The 13,254-nt window shown below is 45.3% G+C and overlaps 1 protein-coding gene across 22 annotated transcripts in view; it reads right to left on the bottom strand.

Moving 5' to 3' along the window:
• Positions 1-357: 357 nt before the first annotated feature.
• The window catches only part of LOC107273146 (forkhead box protein P1), a 138,028-nt gene continuing 125,131 nt past the window's right edge, over positions 358-13,254 (bottom strand). For 17 of the 22 annotated variants that reach the window (XM_015751032.2, XM_015751035.2, XM_025090433.1 and 14 more), the window contains 11 exons: positions 12,596-12,703; positions 12,339-12,513; positions 11,456-11,642; positions 10,986-11,337; positions 10,180-10,224; positions 9,610-9,686; positions 9,433-9,534; positions 7,724-7,854; positions 3,165-3,240; positions 2,776-2,888; positions 358-2,700 (listed from right to left, as the gene is read on the bottom strand). In XM_015751032.2, the coding sequence (XP_015606518.1) occupies positions 2,451-2,700; positions 2,776-2,888; positions 3,165-3,240; positions 7,724-7,854; positions 9,433-9,534; positions 9,610-9,686; positions 10,180-10,224; positions 10,986-11,337; positions 11,456-11,642; positions 12,339-12,513; positions 12,596-12,703 (1,616 nt within the window). In that variant the 3' untranslated portion in view covers positions 358-2,450. Of the gene's footprint in view, positions 2,701-2,775; positions 2,889-3,164; positions 3,241-5,747; positions 5,924-7,723; positions 7,855-9,432; positions 9,535-9,609; positions 9,687-10,179; positions 10,225-10,985; positions 11,338-11,455; positions 11,643-12,338; positions 12,514-12,595; positions 12,704-13,254 lie in introns of those variants that run through there. The other 5 variants (XM_025090430.1, XM_025090442.1, XM_025090431.1 and 2 more) reach the window with 5 other exon arrangements.

Here is a 13,254-nt window from a genome sequence, read left to right on the forward strand (position 1 = left end):
GGGGGGGGGGGGGGGGGGGCGACACTTTGGCACTATTTACTCTCTATGTGCTCACTTTCATTCTCTCTAACTGATATGATTTTCACGTTTCGTTCCTCCGATTCTTCCCCGTTTGAGTAAGACTATAAATTGATATACATCTGGGTATATCCCGTCGATGAAAAAGGATTTCGAGGTTTTCGTGGAAGAACACGGCGAACGATCGGGCGTGCGTTTTGCGCGATATCGTGAGACAATATATATGTATATGTATATGTATACACGTATATGGCGAACGATCCGGTGCACGCGTGCAATGCGCGATGCACGGCCAAATAAATGCAGGTAGGACACGAGCAACATATACCGTAAGACATCTTTTCGTAAACGATGTATTCGTGTATTAATTAATTCCTAATGCCTTATCAGTTAACTATGTACAGGAGAGTCTATATATCAAGTCCTTAATTCATTATACACAGTACATAGACTTAGAGTAGCGGCTTTACGATAGGCGAACTCGTCCCGAGATACGCAGGGCTCGCGCGATCCCCTTTTCCTTCCTTTTCCTTCCTTTTCCTTCCTTTCCGTTAGTTTTTGGCATCGCGGCAAGGAGCCAGCCCTTCGGTTGGCTCGCGCTCATTCTTATTCTCCTCGTGACAGTCCTCCGTATTCGTCCTCGTAATCGTCGACCACATAGTGTCATATAACCATTAGTTACTTTAGTATTAGTAGATAGATATAGAGGGCTGGTCTGGTATGTGTCTGTCTAATGTTCGGTGTGCCTGCGTACGAAGGTCAGCTGTCGAGAGCGGCCTTGGCAATTTCTCTGGGTCCTGTGATTCTGCGAAATTTTCATTACTCCCTGATTCTCTCGCACCTTCTGCCTCTCTACGTATCTTTTCCAGCTAGACGTACGTTCGCGTATGTGCGGCCGAGGGCCTCTCAGTTCTTCTTTCTTATTTTCTTATCACCTTCTACATATCGAGCATGTTTCGCGGTCTCTTGTGAGAATTGGCTGAAGATGAAGATTTTTGGGGTTCGTGGACGGGGGGGTCGACATTTAATCCTTAAATTCTGATACGTATACGTATATATATGTATATGCATATATAATACTTTAATTTATTCATAGAGTTCGTACCATCCGCTCCTTCTATTCTTCTTATATACCCTCTTAAGCATAAAGTCGCGCGTGTACTTCTGTCATGTGTGAATCCTTTTGCGGCTACTGGCTGTTGCTTTGTCTCGATTTGGTTTATCTCTCCTACAAATTTTCCCTTGCTTTCGTCATTATCGATCCCTATCACTCCCACTCTCGCGTCAAAAAGCTCACCTCGTGCTTCATATACAAATTCTACCTCGGTTACTTCGTACGAATTAATACGAAACTACCTAATAATGTAATAACTAGACTATACAGATTAACGGGGTTGCGGTGGCCAGTCACGTCGCCGAAGTGTTGCGAAATTTTCGGATCTCGAGATTTCAAGACTTCGGGGAAGGACACGTGTCAACATGCCCACCTCCATCCTTAACATTGACTCCATTAACAGAAGGCCCGTAACAAGTGCCAGACTGATTCCAATCGAATGTATTAGCGTATTTTCATTTTAATAACTTCTACATTATCTACATCACGTATCTACCCATGTGCACCTTATCTCTTCTCGTGAATCCACTAAGCGTATCTAGACGCTCCGAAGTGTCGTGTATGTACATGGGTCTACGTACTTGCGAGTGTGCATACGTGTATATATATATATATATTTTTATGTACGAATCCTGGAGAGAGTGTCCTTTGGCATTTTGGCTACCGACTAGCAGCCGAGCAATGCCTTCCTTCTCCTCCACGAGATTGGCGTCTCATCAGAGGTTTCGGTCGCTACGGAACACTCTCTCCTGAGGACGCGACAATTACTCGCGACGTGTCTCGCACCGCGACGAAATGTACATTATAACAAGAAAACAAAATAAGAGAAAAGGCAAAAGAATATAAACATCGTTGTTCGCAATTGCTTGATTAAAGATATGGATTGATGGATCGAGGCGTATCCTAGCCAATTCAATTGGCTCGCCGCTTTCTCTCTCCTCGAAAAAGTCCCTCGTGTATTTAGTTTTCGTTTCGGAGCTTTCCTCGATAAGTTCCTTAGCAAAGATTCTTCCTTCCACTGCGCCCGGAAGCGCGCTTTCGATATGGTGAGAGTGTGAGAGGTCAGGCATCTTCCGGGGAGGACTTCTCAGGGCGACGGTGTCTAATAATTCTTTGGTGGCTGAGCTGGTGGGGTTCGTAATGTAGTATATATTATGGTAGTAGTCTTAGGGGTATGACGGGGATAAGATAGGGGAACTTTTGGATAGGGTAAGGGATCCGTATGTTTCGTCGTATCGTTTCTTCTTTTTTAGCGACGACGAATGGCTGTAATAGAGCCGAGAAGATGAGAACCTAGTTAACAGCTGGAACGCCGCTACTACGCCTCGATCTGATCATCCGGCGTCATGATGTCGGGTGCCATCGAGAGGTCCTCGGCCATATCTTCCTCCTGACCGGAATCATGCCCGTGACTCTCCGGGTAATCCCTCTCGTCAACCTGGTCCTCCTCCTGCTCCTGTTCCGTTGGTGCATCCAGGAGTTCACGCTTTATTAGTCTGGACAGCTTGCCTCCCTCGGGACTCTGACCCTCTTGCTTTATATGCACCGCCGGTTCATCCAAAGGTGACCTGAGAGCACAAGCAAATTTTTGTCTTTCTCTTGGTTTTCCAATTTGATATGGCTGCCAGGTTTGCTTTACTTACATCAGATCGCTGTGGGCCATCACGTGCTCCTTGTCAGGACTTGTCGCTGTCGACGTGCACATCGAGTTGTTCAGGAAGCCCATGTTCGACTCACCGAGCGCAGCCTGGAAATACTCAAATTGCATTAGGCTATTAGTCACTTCCGAATTTCGCACGTTCTAATCCTGTGAACTGCCAATTGTGCGTGACAAGATACACAAGATTGTACACTCCAATTATATTTATCAAATAGGATGGCAAAGCAACTCGAGTCGATACACTCAACCGCAATATGTTCAAAAGGAGGAGCGAAATATCTGACCTGCGTGCTTTTGCCATCCCAGCACTTGTAGCAGGTATCGTTCCCTGGGCTCGATACACGCTAATTGTGTCGAAGCAAAGATAGTTACCTGGAGGTTGCTGTTCAGTGCATCCCCATACATCGTTGGACTGTGGGTTAGCGTGGGGCTCTTGGACGGGACACCCCTAGTAAATCGATACGGATAAAGATTAATCAATTTGAATATTAATAACATTCACTTTCGTGATTTTCCTGAAAAAAAAACATTTTAATAATTCTCGAATGCGAATTGATGGATCAAGATGGGGCGTAAAAGAGGCAGAAGAACAGCGAAGAGTGACGAGTGAAGAGTGAAAGGTAACGTGAACTGGAAAGGTGAAAAACAGACTGACGGGTGAGGAGCTGAATGAAGAGTTCAACGAGGAATCCGTGTTCTCGCTCTTAATGTATACAGTGATCGGGCTTTCTTGAGGAGTGGTTGGGGTTCACGTGGAATACAGTATGTTAGTATAAATAGATATTATGAATATATGTATATTAGAAGGACATATAGGTATATACATATAAAAAAGAGAAATAGAAATTGAAGACAATAGGGAATAGAGAATAGAGAATAGATTATTTAACAATACATATATATATATAAATATTAAAAAGGTATATAAAAAAGAAGGAAAAAGAGTTTTCAAAAAGTCTTACGTACCGAGTGACTCGCGAGTACTCAACTTCTGTGATTGGCAGCGATTGAGCGAGTTTAAGTAAAAAAGAAAATTATTAAAAGTTTTCGAAAAAAACGCTGCTGTTTCCGCAAGATCGAAACAGCACAGTTACTTATAAATGGCCACGGGTTACCAGTGTGCGTACGCTGAGCCTGACGTCCGTTTAGTGCATCAGTGCTTCCTGCACTTCCCAGGTGGTACGCCCGATTTGTGTACTGAGATCTGACTGTTTGTAAGCAGCTGATAAGTTTCAAACGAAAATTCGTCAACTGTTACATTTGCGTCTCGTTGGCGACAGTTGACTGTAATAATGTTGTGCAAGGCGAGGCCTGAATGGCCAATGTCAATGCCATTTCGGACAGAAAACTCTTTAAGATTCTCTTTGTATTATCAAATGGAAAACTGCGAATGACGCAATCACCAACGAGACAATTCCAACTAGTACTACCAATATGAATAAAATAGATGAAAGATCCCTATGGCCATTCATGGAGTAATCTTAAGCGTAAGAAATAGGAAAATACTAGAGATACATAGGAGGAGAGAAAGAGTGAAGACAGTTAGGCCAATTGACTTGGATGAAGATAGAAGTGTAGAGTGAAACAATCAATAAGTACATAGAGATTATTAAAGAGAATTAAAATTTGTAGCATCTAGTACTCTACATACATGTGTGTAATAATATATAGAGAAAAGTAGAGTATCTCGTGATACCTTGAGGAGCGACGACGCAGCAGAGTCTTCAGATGAAATTACCGACGTTTCGCATTTCGCTTCTGACCACACATATCGATGAATATACGCATGCGCAATTAGCTCTGCCACGCTTGTTATACCAATCACTCTGCATACACACACATCCGCGCAATCGTTAAACGTCAAAATTCTTTTGCAGAGACTGAATTGTGATTAAAGAAAAAGAAAAAAAAAAGACATCGAGGACGAGTAAGAGTAACTAAAGGAAACGAGAAATCAAGTGGCAAATATGGCAGGAGAACGAAGACGTGAATGAAGATAAAATGAAGGGTCAGTTCGCGAGTCAGCCAGGCACACGCACGCACACGCACGCACACGCACGCACACCAAACTAGAGAAACGCACGACAAAAGCACCGTAGAAGCGGAGCGTGTCGAAAGGGTTTCAGAGGTGTCGACTACTGTTGCTTTTCTCAGGGTCCAGAGAAGCTCGGGATCTCGTGTTTACTTGTCCATGCGATCGTAGCTAATAGTCAACTAGAGGATGAGAGAGCTACAGCCTTGGATAGTGCGGCAATCGCAGAGGTAGGTAGAAGCACGTAAGGATCGGATAACAATAATCACAGCCGGGATCGAGAGTACGCTAGAGACCGGTTTGGCTCCAGTTACGATCAGGATGACTCTTGATGGACCTTTACTGGGATTTGTGCTACGGAGTCTCTTACGCTGCGCAAGCTGACTACGTTTGCTTGGATTCTACTACTGCGAGAAGTCTCAGGCCCACGGGCTTTTCTATGGAGATTCGTTTTTTGACAGGCACGATGCAGGATTTATATTTTCTCTTTCTTATTTTTTGGTTTTTCTCTCAGGAACGGGTAATCAGCATCGAGAGGCTTCCTGCTGCCTTGATTCGCTACGTTATGTACTACTACCTCCTGTCCTCACGGCTTCATCTGGGCGAGGAAGCAGAAATGAAAGCGGACAGAACGGCACAGGGAGAGGAAGAAGATGAAGAAGAAGAGAAGAGTGGACGGCGTGGACAGGAAGAGCCGCCAGGACGGGTAGCTATACAGTCATCGATATCTGCGAGGAATCGAAAGACAGAGACAGAATAAGCATCAAGTAAGAAAGACTTTGGACAGAAAGGCAGCAGGTTCGCCAACTCACAGGTGATGTAGACAACGACCAAGCGTTCAGTCCTGTTCACCGAAGAGTCTCGGCGAGCATAGGAACGTCGCGTCAGCCAGCAGCAGAATTCTAAAAAGTGGTAGTGCTTACTGTGCGGAGAGGTGGGGTGGAGTGGGTGATGGGGTTGGGTCATATTTCCTGGGGCGGCCGCGGGATAGATGCCGCCGCTTTACAAACTCGGCGTCGTCCACCATCCAGAATGACCCGAAGTCGTCCTCATAGCGCACAAAACACTTGTGCAATGATAGATTGGTGCGGATCGCGTTCTGTATACACAGACAAGACCACCAAGAAATAGAGAAAAAGAGAGTAAAAGACACAAGATACGGTGTATAGCTTTCTATCATTCGTTCACTCGATCACTCGCTTCCCCTTCCGATTTCCGGAAGCCGATCGTATCCTCCTTTCCCGTCTTTCACGTCCTCGCGCTCTCGAGTCAGAGGGAGGACGTCACAAGCTCGGGATGGCTGGAAGCGTCGATGTCACCGATGTCGTCGTCGTCGTCGTCGTCGTCGTTTCTTATTGAGGTAGTTGATTATTAATATAAAGATATAGAGAGAAAAAACACTAGAGAAAGATTTGTAAAGGATTCGGACATGAGATCGACGAGAACCTCCCAGAGGATTCGTCCTAGATCGCTCCAAGTTCCTGAATCCTCATCCTCTACACTCTACAAGGCGTGCAAAAGACAGGCTAGATCAGAGCAGAACGATACAGCTGGCTCTGCTCAACTGGATCAACTGGCGCAACTGGCACAACTGGCACAACTGGCACAACGCAGCCCCCCGCTACCCTCACACATTATTCCCTTCCGCATTCCATTTCCTTTCTCATATCCCTTTTCCCCTCTTTCTTGCACTTCGTCCCTGCCCTTCCGGTTTCACCCAATTCTCGTATTTTTTCGTTGGCATCCGGGCCCGGAATCTTGGACGTCATTAGTCGCTGCAAAGCCCATCATGCTTGTTAGGCACACGCCAGGCTCACACCCAGGCGCACGCACACGCACACGCACTCGCATACACGCACAAGTCGATACGCACGCGCACCTCCGTTTTTTTTTTGCAAACCACGTAAAATTTACAGGCACTCGCTGCCACGCATGTCATTCGAATGAGCTACGTGGAGGTACAACTGAGGACACAATCAAGAATTACAGTGCGAAAAAATCAAAGTGTGAGAGATCGGTCGACGATTTCATTGCGATTTCATTGTGATTTCATTGTGACGTCGGCGACCGACTCACGTCAGACTCACGGACAGACACACAGAGCGAACGTACGAACAAAACACAGATTAAAATAGAGACACAAACGAACAAACATGAAACAAGCGACGATCAGTAGAAACAAGTTACACTGTAGGCTATTTATGTATATAAAAGTAGTGTAACAATGCGGCAAATAGACACATAGAAGTAGAGATATATGTATATAAGTACAGGTATAAAAAGAGAGAAGTCAAAAGTACACGAGAGAAATATGATAAAAATACAGTAAACGTTAGAGATGCCAGAATGTATGCACACACGCTGTTATAATATACCGACCGAATGATATGCTTATCTAAATAATGGGAGACAAATATATTTATATATAGAGAGAAAAATAGAAAAATACGTATGTAAACACATGTAGATATATAAAAACACGTAAAGAGAGGTATATTAATGTATCTATGTAAAAAGTGGCAGTACGAAAGGGTAGCAGTATTGCATAAGTAGATAAAAAGAGTAAATTGAAATAAGTGTGTAAGAGATAAATAGAGAGAAAGCAAAACAAAAGGGGAAAGAGAGACACAGAAAAGAGAAAAAGAGTGAAGAAAAGCGAGTGTCGGATGAAAGAAGAATGGAGGAATTTGAATATGAGGAACTATAGGGATAGTCGTCAGAGAAACTGAGGGATGTAGAAGCATCGCGAAGACGAGAATGGAACATTTAAAGTGAGACCTTGAGAGAATGCGAGAAAAAAGAGAGACGTAGGTATATAAACAGGTGGAAAAATGGATAGTGAGTAAGTAAGAAAGAAATAAGAAAAAAGAAAGAAAGACGCGTGTCGGGGGAAACGTACCCAGTCGTGCTGCAAGCGCGTTGAGGACGTCTCTTGTAAAACTCCACTTCGTCCACCGTCCAAACGGCCCCTTTCACGTTTTCGACTCGCATGAAACATTTGTGGAGAGACAGGTTGTGTCGCACTGCGTTCTATACAAAATAATACACAGACTAAATAAGCAACCCAAAAACTAACGAACGAAGCCAACTGAATTCGCGACTCGTGGATTCGGACGCGACGATCAATTGTCTCTGGATCAGGTCCGTCTGTGCTGTCTGTGCTGTCTGTGCTGTCTGTGCTGTCTGTGCTGTCTCTGCTGTCTGTGCTGTCTGTGAGTCGTAAGTCGTCGGTCATTTCGTTTTCCGCAGTCATGGTGATAGGGAGGGGTCAACACATTCCAGGCAATTCATTTCAAATGAAGCTCGATACTGAGAGAGCTTCTCCAAATATCTCGAGAAAGGACACGAAAGGACACGTTAGCAAGAAAGTCCCTTGATTGAGGTAGGCGATCGAATGGCGCCGACAAAAGGAGAGGAGCTCCTCCCATCTGTCATTTGGTAGAAAGCGTTATCAAGAGTACTTAAGGTGTTAATGGGAGGGATATTAATTAGAGGCTTTAAGGGTGTCGAGATGGTATTGAACGTCCTGATAATTGATAACGCGGATAGCAGCTTCGTCCTCGATGAATCGGTCAGTCGTTCGTATCTGTTCTGTAGATCGTCGCGAGGATTGTTTTAATAAATAACTAAGAGCTAGATGGCTAGACGCTAAGAACTAAGAATAATTAATAACAACGATCAATTAAAAGATGGAGAAGGATCGTGAGCCAATGGGATTGTGAGGCTTAGTAGTGATTTTAGGTAGGTAGGTAGGTAGGTAGGCTGATGGTTGTCGAGGAAATTTCAACAAAAGAAAGTAAGTTTGAAATGATAAAGGAAAACTCAGGACGACGATTAATTGAGATAGAAGACGGTATATGTGGCATTCCTGGTATCGTTAATGCACACAGCTAGGTATCTAGTTCTAGGGGCAACGACAACGAATCATGCCGCAGAATCGATTATCAGAGCTTGATCGGTTCTTGACCAGCTCCCAATCGCTCCTTCTCTAACTGCGTTGATCAAGAGCAGAGACATTCAGCTGCGATCCGTAGAGATCGACTGCGATCAGCTGGATCGGACGACTCTTCGACACTTCTAGTCTCCCAGCAGCGGCCGAACGACAGCGTCCCGTCATGGCCGTTCCACCCACCTGTATGTATTTACGTTTTCGTCGAACACAGAGAACCATGCGAGGCGAAGCTTGTTTTTCTGGCAAACGTCGAGACTTACGCACACGCACTCGCACACACGCTCTCTCAGCACATTTGATGAAGATTACACCGCCAACGGGATATCCACTTCCGGTCCACTTATCGGCTCTCTCAACGGCGAACCGGAAGGGAACCACGGAGGCCCTAGATTCATGGATTATACATCTCAGAGATTATGGATTATAGACTATAGTGCCATCCCACCCTTTCCCAATATATCCTATACTCCAGGTAACGATGCTGCTCGGATCCTGGATCAGTCTGTAGATTGAAATAAGAATACAGCGCGCATAGAATCTTTTACATCTGCCCTACTTTTCCAGAGCATATATTGGATGCTTGCGCTTTAACCTGCGTTTGCTTGCGTCCTGTCAGCCTTAGGATCTAGTATGGATTAGGACATTGGGGGGTATACCTTCCACGTGGCTGCGTTACGTCTGAAGTAGCAGAATGTATTCTGGAACCAGTTGTAGATTTCGTTCAACGTCAGTTGCTTATCCGGCGACTCGATTATCGACTGAAACACACACAAAATTTTTTATTCGGCTGTATTCAAGGGTCTCTGTTGACCGTATGAAGATTTTCTAGCCACCTGTCGAATTAATGAAGCGTATGTGAAGGGTGGCCGCACATCAGCATTCTTGTAAAATTCCCGATTCCGTTGTATCTCTGTAAGAAGACGTAATCGTTAATCAAACATCACGGCAATACCGAAAATTTCACGTGCGTATATGTTTGATTATATGTATTGCATGTGTATGCTATACTATAATGTTACTCTTACTACAAGGAGACCTAGATATAGGAATATTCATTCTTTACACGTAAACACATGACAAACAAGTATAAATTCTATCGAAGAAGAATCGTCACAATACGCTCACAACTCCCGAAGTCACCCATGAGAAACTTTTCAGTGTTTCAGTGATTTTCTCGGCTAAATCCATACTGTCTCCACTGTGCCTCAATTTGTTCAACATTTTGCGGTCTCGCGTAATTCGGGAATTGTAGTGTCGTGTCTCGATAGAAAACAAAGGGCAAATGTAATTCTCCTTCTCGAAGGAAAAATTAAAAACTACTAGAATGACACGGTGGCGTTTGGAAAGCTTGAAAAGTCGAAAAGAAAAATAGTTGACAGTTCAGAGTTGAGAGTTGACAGTACCTTGTTGGACGTCAAGACCAGCACGCTCCAGCATGTAGGGCAGCCCTACACGGTGGGGTGGGCGGGCAGCACAAGAGATTAAGAAATAACAGAATGATAAGATTTAACATTTCAATATGTACATCCTGTTCGAGAGAGAGAGAGAGAGAGAGAGAGAGAGAGAGAGAGAGAGAGAGAGAGATAGAAGCTGTTCTTCGAAGAAGATACAGGAACGCTGGACAATTTTTTATAATCGTCCGTTTTCTTTAAGATTAACTCGAACAGTCAGTTTCCTCGTTCTTCCATTGACACTTGCTACGTTATTCACATTTTCTTTCCATTTCCCCATACTTTCGTACTTCGCTTAATTAATCTGAACCCCTTTTAGAAACTTCCCCAAGATGTCGATTTACACAAAATTACATTAGATCACACTATCAGTTATGTGTTATACTATACTAAAATAGAAAGACATCTATGTACGTACGTACAATGTACAAGAAATAGAAGTAGTAAAGCAGAAGTCGAGAGTACAACGTGCGTAGAGCTCGCAAGAGGAAAAACACAAGCGATAAGATGACGATTGTCCGCTTGACAATTATGATTGCGTGGAGTCGCAAACGGTAAAAAGTAACTTTTGAGATAAATAACAGAACTACAGAGCAACATGTTTTAACGCACAAGCGGCATTTCGCGACGCACGCGTCCAATCGCTCGCTGTACTTCCTCCAATGATCCTTAATTTTTGTTATCCTGATCATCCTCCTCCCCTCCCCCCTTCTACTATAGATCGTCTCGATTCTCAATCGGAACGCAAAGAGTCTTACCTCCAGCCAGAGAGAGTGCCGATTTATCGCTGATTCGCCTTCTTATGGGTCCAGCCATACTGGGCATACTTGGCATATTCGGCATACTCGGCATACTCGGCATACTCGGCATACTCGGCATGCTGCCGGGCATGTTTGGCATCGGTGGTATGCCTGACATGTTCGAGAGGTTCGGTATCGGCGGCATCGGGGCACCACCCGCTGATGGCGGAAGTTGTCCTCCCGCCGGTGACCTCACGGCAGAAACGAGGGCCGACATCGAGACTGGCGAGACCTGGGAAACGCCAAAGTTCGATGGTGGTTGACTCATCAAGGCCGAGGAGAGATTCAGCTTCGGTAAACTCGATCCCGTCTGAAGAATAAACAACCGTGAAATAAGGAACCATCGAGAATTGCTGCCGTCCTTCCTGCAATTCTCCCTCGAAACGTCTACTTTAGGGGAGAGCTGCGCATATTTGTTTCGAACTGACCGAGGATTCCGAGGATTTTGGCGGTTCGGGCGAGGCCATCTGCTTGGCCACGTGAAGATGGTGCATCATTGCAGTCAGCCGGTCGCGTTCTTTCTGCAACTGTATTTCCAACTGCGAGACAACCTGCATCTGCACTCTAGCCTGTGCTGTCGATCTGTCGTCCAGGGTGTGTTCGGTGTTGAGGTGCCTGAAACGTTAAATGAATAAACATAAATATACGGGGAGAGCGTAGTAAGAAGGCGAAGAGAGTGCCGGGAAAAGAATATTCGAGCTGGTTAAGAATTCCCGTAATCCTTCTCCCTCGACTGTTGCGAAGGGCGTACTACTGCCAGATCAGTGTTGGTATCATTGGTATTGCTGGTGATTGTGATTGGTGGTAGGATAACGTCGGTGGTGGTGGTGGTGGTGGTGGTGGTGGTGGTGGTCGCGACATCGGTGAATCGGTGAATACGACGAAGACGCGAGGTCGAGGGTTGTTCGAGAGGATGGAGAAGAAAGGGGCTTGGGATTAGACCGAGAGGCATAACGACGCGGCCGAATGTCCTGAATATTAATGAGACAAAGGTAATTAGCGTTTTTTTTTAAGTAACGGCTTGTTTGAGGGAGTTTGCGGCGACGGGCTACGTGATTGTCGGGGGTGGCGGATAGGGGTGCCTCGAGAAAATCGTACTACCCCCAAGGCGGCCGAGCTGACGCGACCAATTTTTTTCCTCCAGCCTCGCCCCTCCTTCCTTTCCCTCTTCTTTCTTCTTCTTCGTCTTCTCTTTCCTCTCTTTTCCCGCTCCATCTTTTATTTTTGTCTCCTTTCTCTCCCGCCATGAACCCGCAGTGAACCCGCAGGGACTCCCGAACTCGTCATCGTGTAAAAAACATTGATACTCACTTGAGGAATGCTTGATAGTCATCGCAAATAACTTCACAGCCGGGCCACTTGCAAACTCCGTGACCGTAGAGCGGATGAGCCTTATCGTTGCAGGAGACATCCAGTGGTTTCTCATCCAAGCCGGAGCCGCCATTCATTTCCGTCCGTCGGCCGGAAACTATCGAATTTAAAATACCTGACATTGAAAGTCGCAGAATTACCAGAAGAAGCAACTTTAATACATATATGGCTCACCTGTATGACAATGGGAACCTTACCGTTCAATCCCGTCGAGGATTTCAGCGCGTTCGAATTCTGGTGCGTCTCCGGACCGTCCGAGGCGTCCGTCGTCTTCCATGCCGGCAGAGAGTCCCCTGGCTGGAGGCCTAATCGGAAGAGCGGAACAATTCAAATCACGTTCAATCAGCGTATGTGGCTTTATCGATGTGACTCGAGGCGAGGTTCGAGCAACGACGGTCACGTGTGAAGCAAACATGCGTGGAAGAGACCCGAAGTAGGTTCATGTTGACGAGGAGGCGTATCGGGATTTTCTGGTCCGGATATTCGAGGATCCAGATAGCGGATCCGAGGGGTCTCTATGGGATCTAGTGGATTTATCTAATTGGGTCTAGTGAACCGAGTTGGTCGTAGGTAGAAAGAAGAAAATATAAAGACCAAGTACATGAGAGAGAACGTGGAAGGGATGGGCAAGTTTGTTTCACACGTGAATTTCCAATTCGAAGCACCAACGTGCGCCAACCTTACCCTTCCCTCACGCAACGAAAAACTCACGGAGACCCGTTTCTACGTGGAAAGTATTGCCCAGGGTGATAAGTGCAGGAGAATGGAGTGAATAATAGCTAATTCAGAGACGGATAATGTTACTGCTGATAATGGGGCATAGCCCGAGGAATATTGGGGTGCTTTTTGTTTCTCT

This window comes from Cephus cinctus, unplaced genomic scaffold (assembly GCF_000341935.2).
Source record: "Cephus cinctus unplaced genomic scaffold, Ccin1 Ccin1_scaffold1439, whole genome shotgun sequence".
NCBI lineage: Eukaryota > Metazoa > Arthropoda > Insecta > Hymenoptera > Cephidae > Cephus > Cephus cinctus.